General features: G+C 38.2%; 1 protein-coding gene across 10 annotated transcripts in view; it reads right to left on the bottom strand.

Moving 5' to 3' along the window:
* The window catches only part of DLGAP2 (discs, large (Drosophila) homolog-associated protein 2), a 409096-nt gene that overhangs the window by 311747 nt on the left and 72655 nt on the right, over positions 1–24694 (bottom strand). For 3 of the 10 annotated variants that reach the window (XM_014948945.1, XM_014948944.1, XM_014948946.1), the window contains exon 1: positions 16305–16419. The exons of the other annotated variants lie outside the window; for them this stretch is intronic. In XM_014948945.1, coding sequence (XP_014804431.1) covers positions 16305–16362 — 58 coding nt within the window. In that variant the 5' untranslated portion in view covers positions 16363–16419. Of the gene's footprint in view, positions 1–16304; positions 16420–24694 lie in introns of those variants that run through there. 10 annotated transcript variants of the gene reach the window in all.

Below are 24694 nucleotides of genomic sequence, written 5' to 3' on the forward strand. Positions count from 1 at the left end.
TCTCATCACTACTGCAGCAAGATTAGAGTTACTCACTTCCAAAGTCGGAACTCCCTTTCCAGGTTGCAATGATGCCATCCATCCAATGGCATTGTCAGTCACCAAAAAAAGTTACATTAAATACATGTAGAGATTCTTCAGTCTCCACACAGGCAAAACTCAAAATAATTTATTAGATCTTCAATTTATTAGTTTTCACTTTCTGTTTCTCCCCACAGAGTTAGTACCTATGCAATGAAACTTTTGAACTTTTCTCACTATTCCCGGTAATGATACAAACTTTTACAGTGTTCTTTATGAACTTGGTGGAAGCCACAGCTAGAACAGGATGAAAAAGAAGTAACTGTCATTCCTGGTAAAGGAGGTAAAAAGAGACCAAATAGCCAGGTAAGAAGAGCTGATATAACTAAACAAATTTTATAGCTAAACGGTGCAATTGTGTGAAGAGCTTGTTTTATTGTAAAATTGCTATAAAAGTCAAATAAGGGAGCAAAGGGAGTATTCTGGTTGAACAAGGAGTGTGCAGGCTGCTCTTTAACCTGATTATATGTGTCTCATGAAGAAACTTGAAACAATCTGAACCACTGTCAAAATCAAGATTTTAACTGAAAGGCTTCCCCTATGTTAATAGCTATGGAGCTATTTAAATACTAAAGATTTTTTTTCCTACAGTAGGTTGAAAGAGCAGTTATTGGAAGAGCTACATGGACTCTTGTGGTTTGTCAACAGCTACAGGAATGGTTGGCTACCCAGAAAAAAAGTGAGTAATAAATGAAAGGATTGATAAAAATGTTTTCAGTGTCTTCTACCCTTTCCTTTTACAATAAAGAAACTGTGGTAAACAAATAAACTCTAATAACCATGACAATATTTTTTTTGCTTTTTACTTACTAAGTAAAACAATGTTTTGAAACTTAATATCCAAATAAACCATAACAATGTAAACAAAGGCTTCAATAAGAACCAAAAAAAATTTTCTGAATTAAAATATGGCGGAAGGCTATATCACCACTCCAATTTTTAGATACTTTAAACTGCTGTATTTTTAGGCCTTAGAAATAAATGCTTTTCATGGCATAAAAGCAGCATAATTATTGTTCCTATCCAGCGAGGTGCTGGAGGCCCATTCTGTTTCCAAAATTAACTCAGTTGGTAAGCAAAATCTTTCTATCTGCATAAGTATGTATGTAATACTAACAATGCAGAAGGGAGCTCTATAGCATTATTAGGAAAAGAACTTTTAGAAGCAAGTTGCTAAAGTTTCCCCAATAAATTTATTGTGAAGCCACAGTCTGGGTTTCCTGAAATGTATGGTATGCACAGAGATCCAGAACAGAATCGCCCTTTTTGAAAAATTTCAGGGACTGGAAAATACATGCCCAGAACAAAGCAAATCTGTGAAGTATGAATTTCCCTCATAGCTGGTCAAACCCCCTGGTGTTTGGAGTCCTTTCTCTATTCAGAATGATGAAAGTTCCTGCTATGTGACACCTTAACTTCAATAAAACAAAACACTAGAAAAACAGCTTTCACAAGAAAAAGACCAGGTTAGATTCCCTCCTGTTTCAAAGAGCTATAATTTGACAAATGGACTTTAATGATAGGCCTGGAAAAAATTTATGGAGAAGGAGAAAGACAACATGGACACAGGGATTTGCCTTTCATTGCTTCTCTGCAGGACAAAGGAAGGGTAGTTGTGAAGGTGCTCCCTGTGCTGTGTATCCTGAATGGAAGACTCGAGTAAAGAGCCCTGTCAGTCTGGCTTCCTTCAGGGGCACTACATTCATTTACACAGAAGATGACTCCTGAGACTGCATAATGTGCTAACAAGAATGATTTTCCTCCCTGATGGTGTAAGATCTGATGGTATTATTATCAACTGATCTTCTCCATTCTTTTTACAGGTGGTAAACACAAGGAAAAGGTGGATTTTTACAGTAAATGAAATATTTAACCGGAAAGTATTTTGACAATGCATGAATGCTGGATGAAGGAAAGGCTGTTGATGTTGTTTATCTGGACTTCAGCAAAGCCTTTGATACAGTCTCCCACAGTATCCTCCTGGAGAAACTGGCTGCCCACAGCTTGGATGGGAATACCCTCTGCTGGGTTAAAAACTGGCTGGAGGGACGGACCCAGAGAGTGGTGGTGAATGGAGTTAAATCCAGCTGGCGTCCAGTCACAAGTGGTGTCCCACAGGGCTCAGTACTGGGGCCAATTCTCTTTAACATCTTTATCAATTATCTGTACGAGGGGATCGAGTGCACCCTCAGTAAGTTCGCAGACAACACCAAGCTGGGTGGCAGTGTTGATCTGCTGGAGAGTAGAGAGGCTCTGCAGAGAGATCTCGACAGGCTGGATCGATGGGCCGAGACCAACGGGATGAGGTTCAACAAGGCCAAGTGCCAAGTCCTGCACTTCGGTCACAACAACCCCAGGCAGCACTACAGGCTGGGGGCAGAGTGGCTGGAGAGCTGCCTGGCAGAAAAGGACCTGGGGGTGTTGGTCGACAGTCGGCTGAACATGAGCCAGCAGTGTGCCCAGGTGGCCAAGAAGGCCAACAGCATCCTGGCCTGTATCAGGAACAGCGTGGCGAGTAGGGCCCGAGAGGTGATCATCCCCCTGTACTCGGCACTGGTGAGGCCTCACCTTGAGTACTGTGTCCAGTTTTGGGCCCCCTACCATAAAAAAGACATTGAGGTGCTGGAGCGGGTCCAGAGAAGGGCAACAAAGATGGTGAGTGGTCTGGAGAATAAGTCTCATGAGGAGAGGCTGAGGGAGCTGGGGTTGTTCAGCCTGGAGAAGAGGAGGCTGAGGGGAGACCTTATTGCTCTCTACAACTACCTGAAAGGAGGGTGTAGAGAGATGGGGGTCGGTCTCTTTTCTCAAGTCACAGGCAACAGGACAAGAGGAAATGGCCTCAAGTTGTGCCAGGGTAGGTTCAGGCTGGATATTAGGAAAAATTTTTTCACTGAAAGGGTTATCAGACATTGGAATGGGCTGCCCAGGGAGGTGGTTGAGGCACCATCCCTGGAGGTGTTCAAAAGATGGGCTGATGAAGTGCTGGGAGGTATGGTTTAGTGATGATGCTCCTTGTTTGTTGTGCGGGTGTCTATTCTTGTCAGTTAGGTTGACGGTTGGACAAGATGATCTTTAAGATCCCTTCCAACCTAGAAGATTCTGTGATTCTGTGAATATATGTATTTTTATGTAAGCCAAACTTGTAAGGAATAAAAGGAAGAAATCTGCTTCAATTTTCTTCACGTTATCCGGACTTAATGAATGGCTTATTATATCACCACCAACATAATGGTTTGGGTGCCTACATAGCATGCATCTTTAACAGAAGGAAAAAAAAAAAAAAGACATCTCTAAAGACTGTGGCAGTTCTAAAGCTGATTCTCAATACCTTTTAGAAAAAATCTAGTTCTAATAGTTTTCCACTGTCTGGGAGATACATGACATGGATCTGAAAACATATGGCTGACTCAATCAGAATTCATGCTTCTATATGCTCAAATTTGTTAAATATTTGGTACCGGAAAATATTTTTTTATCTTTCCTTTCACCTTTTTTCCCAGCCTCTCTCAAAGACAATTAGAGGTCAACTCAATGCCAGAAAAATAATTGTCTGAGAAAAAAATCTTCAGGTGACATATTACTTCTGCACAACTGATGAGATTTCTACTGAAGTTATTTATCACCTAAACTTATTGGCATATAGAATCATAGAATAATTTAGGTTGGAAGCATAGAATCATTAAGATCATCAAGTCCAATTGTAAACCTAACACCGCTAAGTTCACCACTAAACCATGTCCCTCAGCACCACATCTACCCATCTTTTAAATACCTTCAGAGATGGTGACTCAACCACTTCCCTGTGCAGCCTGTTCCAATGCTTGATAACCCTTTTGGAGAAGAAATTGTTCCTAATACCCAACCTAAACCTCCCCTCCTGTAACTTGAGGCTGATTTCTCTCATGCTATTACTTCTGACCTGGTAAAAGAGAATGACACATACCCTCTTTCACCAACGATAAAAGCTAACAAGTCATGTTGCATAATTTTAGTGAACTCTTTGGTTGGAAATACTATGTCTATATTTTAAATAATGTGATAATAATCTACGATTCTAAAGTAACAAGTAAATGGGATATGCGGCTAATTTATGCTTGTCTTAATTGTGCTTCCCACGTAATCTAAGTATAACTTTTTTCTGTGCTCAACACTAACTGTACTTCAACAGATGAGAATTCCCATTGATTTAAGTCTGTAGGAAAAAAGATCTATAATTTGCTAAAGTTACAGCACTCAACTTACTGATAATGATTTTGTTCTCAGCTCAGGAGCCAAACGGGTTATTTGTCTATTGAGAAAGTTCTGCAAGACAACAATATCCACTTTTCACCAAAATATTAATTAAGTGTCTAGTATCTAACTGTATTCCCACAACATAATCAATGGATTATTTCCCAGTGCTTCATAATGTGTGTGATTTATAGCCTTCTAAAGTCTTGCTTACTTTTCTTTGAGATTAAATTCACACATATCATGATAGATCCAGTTGCCATTGGGAACCAAAACATCTCTCCAATATATAAAAAAAAAATAATAATAAACCATCTCTAAAAACATTCTATTTTTTTTTTCAGATTGTTCAGACTGTTTGGGAGAAGGTCTTTAGCATAATATTCTATTTTATCTCCTATAAACATATGCATTTTTTTTCTGACCATTTTCTTCCCTCCAAGATGAAACATAAATGCAGAAGTATGGTCCCATTTCCAGGCTGTTCAGGAAACCTCTACCATTTACTCTTTTTCACTCTGCCATGTAATGCTTGTATTGATTGTAAACTGCCTTCACATAGGTATGAAAGACTATTCCTATCTATACCATGTCTTTAAGCGTCTTTTCACTTCCCATTTAGTATTATTTTTTCTTATACTCTATAGCTTACTATTACATATTTGTTAGTCTGGTAAGAGCCTTGATGATGCACCATTAATAAAGAGTTAATATATCTAACTTTATAACTATATATTGCATTTAATTCCAAAACAAGTACTTAAGTTCATCATCTACTGACAAATGCAATTCAAGCATTAAAACACAATTATGCCTATGGCACAAAAATGATGAATATAATAAACATAACCCTCCCACTTGAAAAAAAAAAACCAACCCCAGCAGTACTTTTTAAGTTCTCCAAGCCTCCAGGACCTTGTTTTTCAAGGTGTGATATTTACAGCATCATAAAGGTAATTTTCTTTAGCATTCTTATAGTTTTCTGATTATTAACACTGGCATTTTTCTTCTGAGTTTTAGACTCAACTCTTGCACTCTCTGAAATTTGCTATTTTCCTTCTGTGTTTCTGTCATTTAATTATATGCGTGTGATTTGCTTACTAATGCTTTCCAATTAGGAAAGCATTTACTGAGCTTTCATAGTCAATATTCTGTGATGGCAGAACCAGCTCCTGAAGAACAAAAAATTTAAGACCGCAGCGCACTATTCAAATAAGTCATGAGGACAGGTAAAATATATAATGACCAGCTAGCTTAACTTTTTTTAATACATATTGAAAACAACTTTGTTGCAACTGGCAAGGGAGCCTAGGCAAAGTTTAATTCCATTAGAGTCAGCCAATATGAATGTATAATAGGAATGTCTTGCATAACTAAGTTGATAGAATTCTTTGAAGATAATGCTGCTGTGATAGATAAGAGAGTGACGTGGATGGTATCCAAGAAGTATTTGATAAGGCTACACGTCAAAGATAATTGGTTATTGTAAGGAAACCTGACACAGAATATAACAAATTTTACAGAAGTGGAAAGTGCATATTGCCATTAATACACAAAAATTTTTGCCTTGGTAACTGTAAACCGTAAGACAAACATAAGCCTGTTAGTAGCACAGTCACCACACTGGACGCATGAGAACACAAGAGCACCAACCCATGGAAGTGACTAGAGTGGCAATTCTGCTACACTGAAAAGATATGGGTACATATTTCCCAAAATTTTAGTCAAGAAAGAGATCATTTTCTGGACCATTATTGTGAATAAAAGCAAATCAATCTTTTAATCTTTATGCCAGCACCTCTAAGAAAAATAATGTATGCGGAGGTGTAACAATGAAGTTGTGCCTCCATTTTTTTTCCAATTGGAGGTAAGAGGTCACCTGTCTACTCACATTTTTTATTTGCTCTTTTTTTTGCTTGTTTGCCCCCTTTTGGAGAAGCTGAGCTAAGACTAATTTAAGATTATTAGGAAGCCATAACTAGCAGTGAAATTTATTGGACTTTAGAATAATCTCTACATGAAATTATAGAAGTCTTTAAATGCCTTTGCATAAACTGTATAAAGCACTACGAAAACATACCAGGGTGACAACTCCTGCAGTGCAGTGAGAGAGATTAGCTGGTTTAAGTGTTCTCTGAGCTGTGAGTGATGAGATTCACAGCTGGTCTATCCCATTTGAAATCAAGTCCCCCTAATCTCTGAAGCTCCACCACTGGTCAGCTCGTATCTTCATATTCTCAGCACACACTTTCCTTCAAGACTGATCATTCTTTCAGAGTAAATATATGCATATATGCAATCCTGCAGGGTCAGCTCAGTATTCAGAAAGCGTCATCAACATTTTGTATTTATTGCTTGAATTGTTATATTGCTGTTTAGAAATGATAACTAATAAAAATGCCATTTATTCATAAACATTAGCAAACCTAAACATAGTCTTTGTGCTTTTGATGAATATTGAAAAGTTAATACTTATTCTTTACTTAAACTCATATGACAAGTTTTTACATCTAACCTCTGAAATTGTTTCATAATGAGCTCTCAATAATGACAGACTCCACTGATTTACTGTCTAGAATATCCATTGACTGACTGAACTCACGATGCAGAAGCAATTGTTTTCCCAGTAGCATCTATGCTTATACAGCATATGCAGTAATACATCTTTGGCTTGATTTTATTTAAAAACTTATTCTGAATTCTTTTGCCTACTTTCCATATGTCTATATTTTTTCAAGAAATCTGGAAGCTTTGAACCTAAGTGCTTATTTTATCTACTGATCCCATTAATCACTCCTCTACTACATGCTTGCAATCTCTCTTAGATGTACTTGCTTTATGTCTACGATAGACACCTTCTTTATTTGGAGTTGTTTTTAAGAATATTTTACAATGATGTTACTTAAATTGTTCCAGTCAAATGCTGATAAGATTGGAAGGAAAGATGACAGATATCAGGATTAAAAGTGTTTACTAGCCATTATGTTCCAGTGGTCTTCTACTGCCATTTTTACACCAATGCAGAGCAAAAATTCTGAAGAGCAGACCAGCAAGGACATGTCTAAACTGTTGAGAGAGCATGAAACAAATGAACTCTGCATCTTATGCTTAATAGTATACTTCATACGGTTTAGCTAGGTTTGGCAGCTTTTACTGTTCTTTCAGGTTTCTGCCACATGACTGGTTTTGGGTTCTCACATTTGAAGCATCTGTTTTTTAGAAAAATATGCTAAAAAGCATCAGGAAAAAATCTACCACCCATGTTCAAGCTTCCTACTCTCATAGATAATTCCTATTCTTTTATGACTAGAATGAGTCCTTTTGTTTCCACATTTTCATCTAGCTAAAGTCCACCTATAAAGGAACCAGTGGGAAATGTTCACCTGAGATAAAATTAGCTTTACAGTTTGGGAAAAATACAAAAGATATTAATGGGGGGTAAAGGAAGAAAAATGTTGTTTACTATTACAGACTTAAAACACGCTGTATAACAAATTAAAAAGACCTGTCTCATAGTGACATGAGTCACTATGAGACTAACCATGACTAAAAAAATCATTTAAAATACTCATAAGAAAATCAGGAAAAGGATATGGTATTATTTGTAGTTTATCCTCTTAACCCACCTATTTTACCAAAGTTCAAAAGTTTCAGTGAGATGCAAGTTACCCCAGAATGGACAAGAGATATTATAATTTATAGAAATAAGCCTTAATATGATATACTAGTCCTTGCCATCACACCCTTGGGTCTTCAGCATGAGGTATAGCATTTATTTTGACAAAAGAAAATTTAACTTCCAGGCCTCTTGTATTTAGTAGCATTCATAGTTGGAGTCAGTGCTTCCATAAGAGTGTGCAACAGCTTATAGGATGTAGCCATCATAAACTGTTACTCAGTGATTCCATATGACAGGCAGACACAAAAACGCCTTCTCATACAAGAACATGCAATTCAAAGTTATATTTTAGTACGTGTGCTCATAGAATTCATTTCTGATAATTTGATCTATTTCAATCATTTTATATGCTTGGCTTTGTAAAACAGCTCAAAATAAATTTTGCTGCCATTTTGCAGCATTGATATATATCAATATAGATATGAATCAAGAAACAAGCTTTTCAGAATGAATGTGAATGAGTCAGGATACATCTGACATTAATACATGTACACCTGCAAAGATAAATACACAAAAATATAAAAAAAATTCCTTGTGATCTCATTCATATTATCCAAATAATTTATCAGTCAAAGACATACATGAAAAGGACTCTATTATACTCACTGGCAGTAGCACAGTGACGGAAAAATTATGTTCACGAAAACAGGATGAACACAATTATGAAGAATAACTTGTGCAGTGTAGTAAAAGAGCTAAATTCAAGATCAAATAAGACTCATGTCCCTAAAAATCAAGCTAAAACAATACTCGTAGAGGAAGGGAATGCCTCATCTTCCTTTACCTGTTTTATAAATTATTAATATATTAGAAAATAATAAATTTTATCATTTTTGGTAGTAGTGGCATTGTAACAACAGATAAATCTTAAAACCTTACACCATTTTAGTTTCCAGAGATTTCTGCCTAATTATAGCCTTACATATTCTTGCAACTCTAATCTGCTGTCAAACAGAGCAGAACACTACCTTTCCTTACACCTGAGATCAGGAGTGTTAGCATTGCATGGGATTATAACCACATGAACAGATTTTTTTTTTTTTGTAGTTAAAATTGCACAACTCATCCTCACCTCTCCATTCAGAAAGTGTTGTAGAGTCACATGAGTATTTCTGTTAATGCAGTTATCAAGAATTTTGGTTTCTTACAGAATTTCAATTATTGCCACCTAACCTTAAGCATTTCTGTAAGATGGAAACTGGAAATATTTCCTCCCTCTACAGCCACCGGGGAGAGATAGAGGCAAACCACTCTCACCGACAGTAAAGGGAGACAACAGAAACAAGCTATTACCTCTGCCACCTTAAGCAAAGCTCTGATAGTTACTTGGAATAAATATTAGCTATTCTCTGTCTTCACCCCATTGTGTGAACATGGGATTATCTTAAACTCTTTTTCAAATAACAAGAAATTATTAATCTGTTAAATAAAGGAGTTTCTTATAGACAGCAATCAAACCCATAGATATATACCCACAGATCATTGGATTATGATATAATGGCTGCAAGCCATCCACATATGTGAAGTATTATTCAGGACTACTCTGATGAAAACACTGGCAGCTGCTAAAATCCTCACAGCAATGAAAGAAAACATACTGGATATTTATCCTTTGCACTATATATAGCTCTGTAGAATGACCTGAACTTGTGAGTTACAGTAATAAAACTGTTGGTTTTTCTTCATAATAGATGGTGGAGAAAGAGGTTATTGTTGAGAATAATAAATGTGATTCTGAATAGACTTCCCCAGTAAAACGTGCATTATGAATGGACACCAGAGGACAGTCAAAATCTTCACTCATTTATAGGCAATAATATTGTGTAAATAATGCACTGTGGCTGCCTTCTTGCTTTGCTCTAAATATCAGCCTGGGTCATGATGGGGATAACTTCCTGAGTCCTGAGCCACACCTGAAGGCTTTTGCCCTAGATCTTCATCTTCCATACTTACTTCCAAGAGAGAATGTGCACTTAACCCTTTTGCTGCAAGAAATATTACTGACTAAAACATAGTAATATAGGCAATTGCTACTACTCTAACAAAGGTACTGGAACAATAAAACTCCTAAATTATTCTGAGACAAAGGAGAAATACTGCTGTAGCCCAAAATTACACAGTATCTGATATTCAGTCTTGTAAGTTAGTAGGTTTAGAATGGCATTAAATTCAATTGAGTTACCTGGACCTATTGAACTTATTCAGAGAACACTTTGAAAGTGAAGGATTTATTTGACCTCTCTCTGCAACAGCACAGAGAGGTAAGCAAATTATCAAGTTCAGATTTTTCCTCATATCTACTTTCTACTAACTCAAGTGCTCTTTTTTTGTTGTTGTTTTTTGGAGACTATTGATCCAGATTTAAAGAACAGAGCAATAAGAATAATGACAATTTTATTTCTTATATATATTCCCTTGCTTGTTTCGTAAGTAATAAAGTTTGCTACAGTTTACAACAATAACTGGCCCCCTCTTATACTCAGTGGTATCAAGTGAGAGGCAAGAGGCACAAACTGAAATACAGGAAATGCTACTTAAAAATTAGAAAAAACTTCTTCACTGTGAGGCTAGTCAAACACTGGGGTATGTTGCCAAAGAGGTTGTGGAATCCCCCATCCTTGGAGATACACAATACCTGACTGACATGGACAGTGACGTGGGCAACCCACTCGGGGCCCTGCTTCGAGCAAGTGGGCATTGACTGGAAAACCTCCAGGCATGCCATCCAAACTCAACTATTTCTGTGATTTTATGGAATAATTCCACTTTAAAGCATTTGCTGAACATGGACTCCCAGCATAAAAGGTCAAATCATTATTGTGTTCCTAGAAGAGAATCGAACAGCTAGAAGCAAAAAGACACCTTTGACACTAGAGTTCAGTACAATATTTCTTGCCTGATGATCTTAGACTATGCCAAAGTTGGTTCTATTGTTGCATTCACAAGGCAGCTTTCTGGGGTAAATGTTGGCATTGAAATAAACTTTCCCAGTCTAGGCAATTTCTTTAAATAAAGATAGTAATAATATAGCAAGCTTATATCCACTACCCATTTTCTTTAAAGATGGTTATTAAGTGAAGACTCAGTCTACCTTCCTTTCTTGGATAATCCTTCTCTCACTGAAGGTCTCTCTGGAGCAAGGTAATTGGCCAGTATTTGAAATAACCCAGTTTTGTACATAGAGTTTAGAGGTCACTGCATGGTCAGAAAGGTATTTCAGTACTGCTTTATTATTCCATTTATAGAAGCCTAAAATAATAGTACATAAGCAGTTTTTCCATCAAAATATTTTTCTCCTGCTTCACTGCACATCTGAGGGCAGTTTGTGGTTTCTTCTGGCCTACCCGAGCACACTTATCTATGCTGAAGGGAAAGGAAGATATCACAGAAGTTAACTCCTTCCTTATTCCAGGCAACCAGTACTGCTTCACTGATTCAAACCAAGAGTAGATTCCTTCTTCTATCCATATCCGAGCACCAGTGTCATAAGAGAATTAAGAAGCAGAACTTCTTTCAGATCCATTCCTTTATTGTCCATTAGTTCAGCTTACAGTGCCAATCACTTTCCTGCCCATATAGAGCTCATGAGAGCACTGGGTGTGAGGAAAATTCCCTTTTCTTACATCTTGAATGGCCATAAAAGTCAGGATAGACGTTTGTCGTTAGTCACTTAATATCTATAGGTGAGTTAAGAGTGTCCAAAACACATAAAATAACACTACATTTCCCCACAATCTGGAAGTCAGTGTACACCTAAATGTTTAACCCATCTTAGATACATGAAAGCTATTATTTAAAATACTTGTTATTTCATCTGCTGAGGAATTTGGCAAAGTTCATCTCAAATTTTGGGCTAAGACTTCTTCCTTGACCTCAGAAACACTTATTCTGTAAAAATAAAAGTAATTAGCAGCTTTCTAAGAGGTAGCAAGCAGTTTTCAGTACTTCTTGCTTCCCCTTCTACTCTAACTTTACGCTCTTTCAAGTAAAAAGAAAAATTCCTACAGCCGGAAAGCAAAGCAGACCCAACAGTGGAACACGTTGTGCCTGAGCGCAGCCAGAACAGGGACTCATGAGATTTGCATTGAACAACGCCTCTGAATATGCAAGAACAAGAAAAAAAAAATCTAGTGGAGAATGGACACTTCTGATGCACTTTTTTATACAGTAATATTTAAATAATGTCTTCAGAAATGAAAATGAACATATTAAAGGGACCTGACTGTGTTCACAGCAGTGATGAAAATCAAGGGGAATAAAGTTCACATTGGGAACTTGGTGGGTTTCTCACAGCTGCTGTGACTACAGACTTGCACTCACAGTGTCCTTGACCAGAAAGGCACTACTGGGGAAAGGGGAAGGACAGCCTCAGGAGAGGGATGTGTCCCCCACAGGGATACAAATGTGGAGGATAAAGGATCTTTCCTTTTTCTTCTTCTTTTTTTTTTTTTTTTTTTTTTTGGTGGCTCATCATCTTAGCACAGGTCTGAGTGCAGTCATGAAACAGTTACTTCTTTGTTTACATGATGTAGATGAAGTTAATGGGTAACTTCAGTTACAGCACATTACAAAGGAATTCTATTTTTTTCAGTGTAAATAGAATTTAGCTTTACAAATTCTTAAATGATCTTCAGCTGTGGTACTCCTTACTCCTGAACTGCTGTTTCTAGTGCAAAGTAGTTGCTTCTTTTTTTTTTTTTTTTTTTTTTTTTTTTTTTGACTGGAGCACCTCAGAAGGAAGAAGATGGCAAGAAATGATGCTTTGCCTTCTCCAGTCTACTCAGCCTTTAAACCTTTCTGCCTCAGGTGAAGTCTTATCTACTACACCTTCTGCATGGCAGAGGCAGGGAACAAATACTGGAGCCATCATTTGTCAGTCTGGATCTCTTTCTAAGAGGAAAAGGATTTGCTTCACCTTCAGTTGTTTTCTCCACCATCGTAGGCATTTAGTGACCATGGAGGAATACAGACTGTGTAGAAAGTGAAAAAAATTGGCATCTAGGGATGTTTAATATAAGTGACAGGTCATACATAGTAAGAGGGAGAAGGTGCACTGCTGGCATGACCTGGGAGAAGGGAAAGGGACAGAATTTGGTGAAAATAGGTGAGAAAGCCTTTAGTATTTCCAGTTACCAGCTGACCAGTTGGCAAAACTCATGACTGAGTCCTTAAATTGCTGACAACATTTTGTTTCCATTCAATCTGATCCAGCTGCAGCTGGGTGAACGTGTAGTGAACACAGTGTTGAAGCGTTACTAAGACTCGCCCCGTGTAAGTCAGAGAGGTATTGCCTGTCTGGAGAGGGCAGTCAGAGAATATAGCACAGCTTATGGCAACACATGACAGAAGAGCGCATTTGTTTGTTACTCCAGTTTGCTATGGGCTAGGTTCACTCTGCACATTTGGATAAACCTCAAATAAGCAGTGTATGAGGTGGCTTTTCTTCCTGAAGTGCTGCCATGCATAGCTTTATTAATGCCAGCCTGAATTTCTTCATGGCACTCTATGTCTTACATCTGTTGTGAAGCGAAGCTGATGCAACACACCTGGTAAATGATATATTAATACTAACACATTGATTTGTATGGGCTGCTGCTAGCTTCCAAATAAATGGTTCACTTTTTACGTATGGAGTTTTCAGCAACCTAGACTGTGCTCCTACTTGTCTACTGTTGCATTATCAATAAGCAAAGGCATCTGACTTTAAGAAAATGCCCCATACAGATAACTGTTTATATGGCTATATAGAACCTCTTTTAAGGAGGTATTTTTATTTTAGTCCCATACTAAACTGTATCAACTTAAAAGAGATCCTTTACTGTTCAAAACGTCCACAGAAGAGAGAGAACAAGAACCGGTACCAGGAAGAATATCATTATGATTAATGCCTTGGTTGGATAATTTTGTCTGGTGATGGAGTTGTGATTAAATAGCCACATTAATTCTTTATTTAAGACTGTTTAAAATATAGGTCATGGTTTCCAAATGTCTGAGGAAAATGCTTTCCATTAATCCGTACAGAACAAAATAAAGACCGCTAGAGTAATCAGCTGTCTAGTCTGTACCTTCTCTCTACCTTGCCCTTTATTTCTGTTCAGTCACCTCAAGGCTGAAAATTGCACAGGAGCCTTGGGGTGCCCAATTCCCATTCACCTTCATAGGTGTCCAGGGCCTTTTGGATGTCTGAAAAAATTCTGACATCTGAGTATCTGACTAATGTAGTAGCACCCTGGCTACCCTCGGGGGTCCACAACTGCAGCTGCTGCCTGCCTGCCTCCCTCCAGGGCTCTCTCCTTACTCCTCTCGCTCTTCAGCTGCCAGCCAGCTCTCCCTGCCTACTCCTCACAGCTCCTGTTGCTCAGCCATCGCCATCTTCTAGCTCTCTCCAATCGCATCCACTAAGCCATTGCGGTTACCTCTCTCCCAAGTTCCCTCTCCTACAAAAGATAAAAGACTGCACTTCTTAATATCTAGCTTCATGCACAGTTCAGAACATTTCTGAAAATGGTGTTGAGCTCTGGTCTCTGTAGCAGGCAGGACCAGTCTGCCTGGAGTCTGGTAGGAGTTTCTGGTTTAATTCACTGGGTTTAATGTCAGTAAGAGCAGAATTAGGCCATTTGATACTAAATTCTCAGGATGTGCCCGAATAAAAATAGTACAAATACTGTGGAATTCAAGCTCTTCATCCATAATATATTCATCTTGAAGTGCACAGCTGCCGTGCATGTATTTATGTAACTGCTATCTGTAGAAATATTTAAGCATTCAGTTAAATTCTGAAAAAAATATTTAGAAAAGTTAAGGAAGGCTAAGCGGTGAGAGCAAGCAAGGAGAGATAGTCATTAGACACACGTGTCTTCAGAAGGCAGCAAACAACTAACATTTTCATCTGAATCACTGAAGAAATACAGCATAGCTAGAAAATGTACAGATGACCAGACATATGCAACAGAGGGGAATCTAAGCAGACCACAACTTTTCAGCCTGTAATTAAGGTGGTAGTGATAACCACCTCTGTGAGATGTACTATTCACTTTTCACAGTAAAAACACTTGAGGCAATCCGTAAAATCCTCAAACAGGAGGGTTAAAACAAAGACAACGTGATTAATTTATAGAAGCCATTTCCATAACATGTTTTTTTAAATCAATAATGTAAACAGGTTAAAAAAACAAGATTGGATAAATTCATGAACAATTGAGACATCAGACGCTTTTAAACACAGCATGACCTCCAGCCTGAGTGGAGCAGAAGCTGGATAAGGATCGAAAAGGAAGGCGGCAGCACTCCCTACAAACCCCCTCTCCTGTATTGCTGTGCTCCACCATCAACTACTGAGAGCTCCGGTCTCTCCCATTACGGCAGCTGTCACACACTTGCCCTGCCCTGTTTCCAACCTTTGAAGATAAAAATGCTGCAGATAACCTGGTCTATATATGCAGTAACTACTGGGGGCTGCAGGAACATCTCTGCCTCCCCACTCTGCCCAGCTGATACAGCTATGCAGAACCCCCTTTCACCTGCCTCTGCTTTTTCCAGATTTCTGTTCCCTTCCTTTCTAAACTCATCTATGGCAAAGTCTTTAGTATCACATGGTGTTACAACACAAGCACAGTCATATTAATCAGCAATATTTTTATTCCGTTGCATCTCTGGCAGGCTCCTGGCAGTACAGCAGCAAACATCCCAGTAATAAATGAGCTTTTAAGTGCACCAGACTTTACTATTCAGCTGCTGGCATGTGGTCTCTGATCAAAACTTAACTCATACAACCCCTGTATAGGCAGCACACGAAGTAGCAATAACAGCAACAACACTAATAAACAACGTAAGACACTGCTCTGACCTCAATTTAAGAACACAGGTCAACTATCTTCCTAACTATACCAAAATCTATTACTTCAGAGGCTCTTTTCCTAAGCTACACCAATACACTACTGAATTACAGTGAGGTAGGTAAGTAGGAGCCCGATGCACATTAAATCTCCATAAACAATTAACTTTCGCAGCTGAGCTCGACAACAAAACACCCTCTGTGGTGCCATGGGATGTTTCTTCGCTTCATGTAGGTCATTGGTGAGGTAATAGACAGTTTTAACCAGCAACAGCAGAAAAATAGCAAAATCCCAGCACAACACATTCCTTTGACAGGTCTTAATAAAAATCAAGTTTATAGCAGAAGAAATTGGAAAAAAAAAAAAAGCAATTACCTCACTTTAATGTATTTTAAATGTTTTTAAAGTATACAGAATTTTACTGCTAAAAATACCCCAACAAAACATACATTCAATGTAAAAAAATGCCTTAAACTTACCTCTTAGTTTACACTGATTTAATATATTTTTTCTTCTAATTTTCAACTTTCCTTGCATCTTGGGAATATAGTGGTTTTCTCCACCCGCTTCCTTCCTCTCACCTCCTCCCCCTCCAATCTGGCCTCCTTTCCTTCCTTGGAGGTTTTTAAGCTTTAATTTGAGAGTGTAAAGCTGAAAAATATTTGATACAATTTTTTTTTTTAATTAGAGAATTGAGCTCCTCACCATGGTTGAAGCATTTCTGGGAACAGCACCAAAAAAGCTGGAAGCTACTGCACTGAGTAGCCACAGCATCTCTCTCAAAATCATCACTCATTTATTTTTCCCAGTCAACTAATGTTTCAGCATTTTACTTACAGACATGGCTGCAGTTTAGGAGACTAAGGCTAGAAATGAGTCCGAGTCTCTTTGTTCAGTTTTGGAACGTGCAAACTAGATTCCCAAATTCCAGCGTGGGCCCATCTCCAGCTGGAACGGGAACAAGACTCACCAAGTGGGATTTGACAATGTATGAGCTGAGGCTCGAGTTAGTCACATTTTCAATGAGCTCAGAAGGGTATTGATGATTATATGTTCTAACTGGAGGAGGTAGTTGTCAGTCTGCCTGCAGTGTGCATGTCACCACACCGGGGAAGGGGAAGTATTTTAGAGCCTGTGTGGGATTGGGCTTGCTGAATGGAGCACTTGGGAAGTCTCCTCTCCTATAATTTGGATATTGTTGGGGGAAAAAAAAAAAAGAAAAAAAAAAAGACTAGGTTAGATCTAACAATTTAGGGACTTTGCAACGCTTTTTCACACTGAGGGGTGTTGAAGAGACTCGGCATTTCCATATGCTAGTGAGCGGCAGCCTACAGCCTATTTTAGGTTTCCATCAATTAACACTAGGTTGTGCTTTACAGCCTCTATGTACTTATTTTTTAATTCTTGACATAATATGGTAAGATGTTGCTTTCACCTAACAAAGCACATTTTCCTGATATGATACCCAGTTTTTGGTGACGCTAAACAAGTTATATTTTCTCTAAATGCTTACAGGTATTTCAGGCATGCAGATTATAGTAGTCTTCCTCTCCATTCCTTGCTTGCTCCGTCATTCCCTTCTTTCCTCTTAAATCAGTCTACTTAACCATTGGTTTTTGTTTGCTGTTCCTTGAACAACAGCAAATTGCTCCTACAATCCACCTATTTGTGTAAAACTCAGCAATTACTTGTCTGCTTTTTTACACTATCTACACATTCTTCCAAAGACAGTATTGCCCCTTTAGGTATTACATTGATCAGAAACTGGACCTTTCTCAACCAGAAAAAAAAAAGTTTTAGTGTAATTTAGTGTGTATATTTCTGTGTATTTAGTATGTGTTGGTCATATAACATCAGTTTTGAATGAATTTATCCCGGATGCGTTAGCTTTTCTTTTTTTTTTCTCAATCTGATCATGATACATTAATAACTCCTCTTGCTCATGTTTCTAATCTCTAAGTATCTTCTATTTTCTGTTTCCTGCTGTTTACATCATCTGCTGACTTCATTAACATGCTGTTCACTTGCTTTCTTTAATACTATTAATGAAACTGTTAAATAAGGCTGAAACAGAGGCCAATCACTATAGTAGTATATTGGACATGCGGAAAGTGTCAGCCAGGTCTTCTGCAGCGCCTAAAAGCCTGTCTGTCAAAATCTTTTAATTAGTTTTAATAAGTTATTGTTTGTAGAATTGACTGATGTGTAATTGTGGCATTACCAGAAAGCTGTCTGGGAAACCTTGGCGTGGAAAAGCTGACTGCTTATGTATGTGTTCTTGCTTAAAACAATCCTACAGGAAAGTTTGCATTTGCTTCAGAATGGGTTTTAAACTATTTGATTTAGTTCTTCTTTCTATTTAACTGTTCATTCTCACTATTTCATACCATAGTTTACCCTTACAGATTTGAGATATTTGAATTAACTCCATGCAATTGATAAAACAATTAAGATGCTTAAAAGCTGTGCAGAAGAATACATGATAACAATCAAATAATATTAAATAGAATATAGTATTATTTATTTAAATAGACACACATAGTGTGAATATATATGAATGTACAACAGACACAAACATTTCCAAATACATTTCTAGCATAACTAAGGGAAGCACGAGAGGTGTCTCTCTGCTAAACATCAAGAACAGATAAACATAGAGAAGACCTATAAAAGACCTATTTAACTTAATAGTTACTGGTGACCTGCAAACAGACTAACTGAGAATAAATTAGGCTAGGAATGAGAAGGTATATAACAACCATCAGGAACGTGAGGCTTCAGATAAGTCCTCCAGCACATGTAGCCAAGGCAACGAAACTAATGTCTTTAATACAAAGCTGGCTTGGTTCACGGAAGGAGTTGTCGAGTGGTTGCTGGAAAAGGCAGTGTACCCAGCCGTGATCTCAGACATGCCCATCCCTACCTTCCTTCCAGCTCTACAAGCACAACAGTGAATATCAATGAATCTTAAACCCTAACTTTGTCTTTGAAATTACTGATTGTTCTCAAGCACATTTTCTTTACTCTGAAAGTCTGAGATTAATACTGCTTGGGTTTGATGCACCTAAATTGCTTCATGAAATCTAAAAATAGGATAGTGAAAGTGTTATTCTGAATTACTAAGTAGACACTAGCAGCTAAAATTTTAAGTGCCAAAATTCTAAACATTCTAAACATTAATTATCGATAAATGCACAAGGGGGAAAGCTTCACAAGTAAGGGCACTCCTGAAAACAATGGACTTTAGCACTGGCCAAGGTCTTTGCTGAAAAGCTCAAGTTCACTACTCCTGACATAGAGCAGGTATGTCGGGGTCTGTTGCCTTCCCAGTCTTATCAACGCAGACCTGGAGAGAAAGGAAAGAATCTAGACCACAAGAACACACCCTTGTCATTTGTTCTCCTTTCAGTGCCAAAAAGCATGGAAATCTCTAATGGGCTAGAAAAGATGGAAAATATCTGAATCCAGGTCCCTGAATCTATTTTGGATCCATGGAGTGTCAGGGCTGACAGCAAAGGACAACTGGGCATTTTTGTACTCACAACATTTTGGGTATATAGGTCATTTCATTCTGTGGTTTTAATCTCAGAAAACACTTCCAGACATGCGAAAAATTCAGCAGATCCCTTTTTAAACATTAAAAACTAGTCTCAGTTAAAAAGAGTATCAAAAGATTTGCTCATGGATATGTATGAGATATCATGGAATGAAGTGTTCTTGGTCCTCCTTGGAGCATTCTCTAAGTTTTTAACTCATCAGTGGAAGAAGGAGCTTTGGTGAAAGGACCTATTTAACCTTGATAGTCTGTTATTTACATAGACTACTGAAAGAAAACTAACAGGGCTGTTACTCTAGGTATGATCTTTTTCTATGGCTGAATAGTTCTTGGCCTCTTGAAAGCACACGATTCATTGTTTTCATCAGCCTATGATCATAATGATACAAAGAAAAATCACAGTAATTATAGAGCAGTCTTCATAAGAGCTATATTTAATAAGCTATGTTCATCTCTGTTCCAACTCCACTAGCTTCCGTCAAAAGCAAGGATATATTTAACCATTATGTGCTAGCTTGCATAGCTACAATTATCTTTGTGAAATCAGTAATGCTCTGGTCCATTTAGAGGTTAAACCTTGCTGTCTGTCTGTTAACAAAAATACCAAATAGTTAATATAAATTGAGAGTGCAACAAATGTTCATAGAGTCCAAACAAAGCAGTCTTTCTGAAATCTCATCTAAAAAAAGGCTTAATTGTATTTTCGGCTTTTCAGTTTGACAACAAAAAGGGTAACAAAAGGCAAACGTACACGTATCTGTATGTATGCATGTATAAGCATATATGCAAACATTGGCTACAAATACCAATCAGCAGCATATCATGAAAACTCTTTGTTTTCACTAGCTGCTGCAGCATTTAAGAACTCAACTTCAGAAGTCCATAAGAAGTTGAAAAAAATAAAAGGAAGACCAAAATCTACTGTTTTTCTAAAGGAGACAACAATCAATGTATGTGACAGCAGGAGGAGACAGACAGCTGTGTAGCACAAAGAAAAAATGAGAAGAAAGTTGCTCAGCATACATCTCAGCACATGAGTACATAAACTGAGCACTAGACGTAATCTTTTGCTATCAGCAGGTGGTTTACGTAAACATTTATCAGTTATGAGGCCTCTGCGAATGCTATCTTGAATTGTTACTGGAAATTTATTTCAATATAACATAAGCTAATAACAAAAAAGTCTCAGGGCACCAGCATAGCCTGGTGCTATTTTACCTGTGGAATTTAACTGGGGAAAAATAATTCAGACAACCTTGCAGGAAGAAAAGGGCTCACTAACAGCATACAACTTCCAGTCTGGCGTCATTTTAGTCTCCCTGATTCTTGATAATTAAAAATAATGTTTACTTCACAATATATCTTTAATTAAAAAAAAAAAAAAAAAAGGCAATTTGCATAGTTTCTTTCTTATGCTCTTTGCAAACACGTTGTGTTCTGCCACACAAGTGTTACTTTCCACTGTCCCGAAGAGGAAGCCTTGCACACTCAGGGAGGAAGAATATGGCTTGGAGAATTAGATCTACAGAACTGTCATGCAATAATTCCACATTTGGGGTGGGAAGGATAAGGGGGAAAATTTCACATAAGAGTTATGAGGGGGACCAATGGGACCAAACAATAACTTGGATAATATTAAGGGAATAAAATTCAAAGATCCCAACAATCTGCTTTGAGGGCATGTCAGAACTCTGCACGTCCTTCCTATTATTAAAAAGCACGAAGTATCATAAAATCCTCCCATCTCATCTACTGCATATAAGATATCCATCTTCCCACCCTGCCATCCAATACAGCTCAGAATTATGGTCTTATAAGCCTCAAGATAAAATGTGCTGTTCTTTAAAATAAAACTTTGAAAGCATACATTATGCTTATAGGTTGGCTCACAGTCACTGGGGTCATGTGTGTCTGTGCATGTATATGTGAGTGATGAGACAAGACTACCGAACCTATTGATTAATTTCTAATTAAAAGAGAAGAGATTGAAGCACTGGGAAAATTCTGAAGCAACCTTGTATTGTGATATGCAGAAGAATGCAAGCTGCAGTTCATTGGTGTCTCCATAGAAACAAGACATATTGGAGGGTGTAAGACATTGTCAGAGGACTAAAAAAATTCAGCTTCAGCAGAAAACAGAAAAGCACCTGAGGGATTTTTTTAACCAGGAAAACAAAATTAATTATTCATTTCCCATATAGGAAGCATCCGTTTTTTTGATGAGTTACTTAACATACATCAGGATTAATTTACGGACTGGCTAATCCTATGATTTTCTAATCCGTAAAATCTGTAGAAAATGCATGGTTACATTTCTAAGTATAACGCCAAAGAGGAATATAAGTATGCTCTCAATGAATAATTGAAAGCTCTATTCAATGTTCTGGTAATTCTTGCTACCATTTTCACCCTTGCTTTGGTATGCATTCATATGAATATTGCCCCATATGCAGAACCCTGTCTTGGTGTGGGCAAAAGGTGTCCCCAGGAAAACTAAAAGGCAGTGGGGAGAGGTTGCTTCAATAAGACACTACGCTCTAAATGTACTCAGCATCCCTCCTACTTCAAATGAACAGAGACTCACAGTGTGCAGCTGCAGCGACTATTTTTAAGAAGTTGAACCCACACACAGGATGGATTAAAAAAGGCTCATCTCCTTATGCCAGACCTGAAGCTATAGGCAGAGTTTTTTTTCGTATGTGACCATGAGACCTGTGCCAGCTGGTAGCTTCACAAGTTGAGTTGCTGTTTCCTGATTTTCTGCCCAGACCTGGCTACTGCAGCCTCAAGGACAGCCTGCCAGCTGAACCGACCTCAGCACCATCAGCTCTTCTCCTAAAGATATCCTTTATCCGTGGAGCTCCCCAGTGCTGGAGATAACTCCATCTCCTCTTCTACTGAAACAAAAACGCTGGGGAAATAATCAGTTAGCAGCTTCCCCATCAAGTGGTTTCTGCTCCATTTCCACAAAAGAGGAGAAAGACTGCCACGCTGCCTGCATTGCTTGGGGTACAGACAGGGCATATACATTCCTGCTTGTGCTCTGCAAGCAAACTGAAGTTGACAACTGGTGTTAACTTGTGGCTGGAGGTCACCACACTTTTAGGAGCCTCTCTGAGGGCTGCATTAAGAGAGTGTTATGTCAGACACCAAAAGAGAAAAGATCCTTCAGAATTATCAGGCCTTATCCTGGTGGCATTGTGTGCCACGATGCTGTGGGGAAGTCCAACCCTTCTACAGCAACTAGCTGCTCTAAGGCTGCTTAGTCAGGAAGATGAGGATTAAGGAAATGGATGGAAACTTATGAGACTTCCCAGCGGCAAACAAGAATGAAGGGCTCTAAAAGATGCATCAGTGAGTAAGAAGGAAAGAAAAGGGCTAAGTTAAAATGAAAAGAGTTATTTTGGGGCTTTTTTGGTACGTATGTCACTCATAACCAAGTTCTATATACAGCACCCATGTTAGTAAAAATATTCGGAGCGCATACTGGAGACTAAGTATTATGAATCTTTTTTATCAGTTCTGATCGTCAAAATAAATGTACAGGCATTAGAGCTCTGCCAGAGGATGCCAACTGATTCTCTAGCTCTCTACAGACTCGTATCAGTATACATCCAAGAACAGAGACAATCCTTTAATTAATAAAGCATCCAAAATTGATACGAAACACAAAAATGAGAGTGAGAGTTTATGGGTCATTTGTCTCCAGCTGTGCTTTTTAGCATTTGTGAAAAGCTGGGAATTCAGAGAAGTGCGAATGGATGGACACTCATTGACACTACAGGTTCTCCAACCTGTGCACCAGAGCTGAAAGCAGTGAACTTGCTGACAGTCACTCATCTGTCACAGACAGGATAACAAATACATTGCTGCCTGCATAGGGTCTCCAGAAAAAGTTAGAATTGATAAGTATGCATGCAAAAGAAAAATATTCTAAAGGAGATGCAGAAGACTATGAGAAATAGTTTATGTTGCTTATTTCTTCTAAGGAGGCTAAGAAATAAACTCTGGAATTTAGTTTTGCTCTTACGAGGACTAATGCAATGGCCCTGTAATTGACTTTAGGGCTTCAGATAGTCACTGATACTGCCCTATACCTTTGCTTATATGTGCCATTCTTGCCCACATAATCAGTCTTACTGATCTGAAGGCCATTTCTCACGGAAGTAAAATTTACTCAAGGAATAAGAGATACCAACAAAAGCATGTTTTCTGAAGGACATAATGCTATGCTGCTCCTTTAGGGAATCTCTTAAACTTTTCTTTGTTACATCTAAAGGAAAAGACAAAAGAGCTGTGTGATCTCAAATATTTCAGCTTCACATCCTTCACTGTGATCAGAACTTTATGCCTCCTGTTACTTATAGACACTGATATAAAATGAGGAAAGGCTACAATCATTTGAAGTCTCTTTTCCCCATTCCTGTATCCCTTAGCCATTTCCCAAAGAAGGCCATGAGTAAGTGAAATTATTAGCATTTTTCACTGGTCGTGCTACTTATAAATAGAAGTCAGACTGAAGGAACACTAAGAAGTAACAGTCAGAAAGGAAGAGCGGACCACGCCACCTGATACACAGTTGTTGATGCATACACCATGATCATATATTACGGCAATTCCAGATTAAATTAAATGGAATGGTGTTGACGTATCTCAGGAGAAAATTAGCTATAGCTTACCCAATAAAGTCTTCATTATCCGTGAAGCATGCTTGACACTTATTTTTACTAAGTATGCTACTTTATGGGAGGCTATCAAAACACTCCGACTAAATGCTTTACTCTATCAGTTTATAGGTGCGTTCTTTGATATTAGATCTATTGCATGCACAGATCTGCATCATGCAGTGATTGAACATCAACGTGATTTGGACATTAGTAATGCACATGGAGTTCCCAGTAATGACTTAACATGCCATGCTTACAGGCAGGTGTGAAGATGACTTGCACACTGGACAAACCAGAAAAGACCCTTCCATACACTCTCACCAGTTCAGCTACGAGGCAAGTCCATCCCCAGACATAAATGGTTCAGATCTTTGTAGCAAACATCAGCAATCCTAACAAGGTGTTTGGCCCCAGGGCTATGTTACACATATTGCAGAGGGATCACAGCTGAATTTTCCTAATCTCAGTTCTAGGAACCGTGAGATAAAAGATCTCTGCCAGATCTTCTGTCCCCGCAGATGTACACAGACCCAAATTTCCCAGAGATTCAAATTATCTGGGTAGCCATTTCTGTCTGAGTCAGCACAGGATATATATGAGTTTTAGCACAATTACTGGAGAAAACACATTGGCCACGTTGGCTGTC

This window comes from Calidris pugnax, unplaced genomic scaffold (assembly GCF_001431845.1).
Source record: "Calidris pugnax isolate Ruff unplaced genomic scaffold, ASM143184v1 scaffold141, whole genome shotgun sequence".
In the NCBI taxonomy this organism is placed as follows: Eukaryota; Metazoa; Chordata; class Aves; order Charadriiformes; family Scolopacidae; genus Calidris; species Calidris pugnax.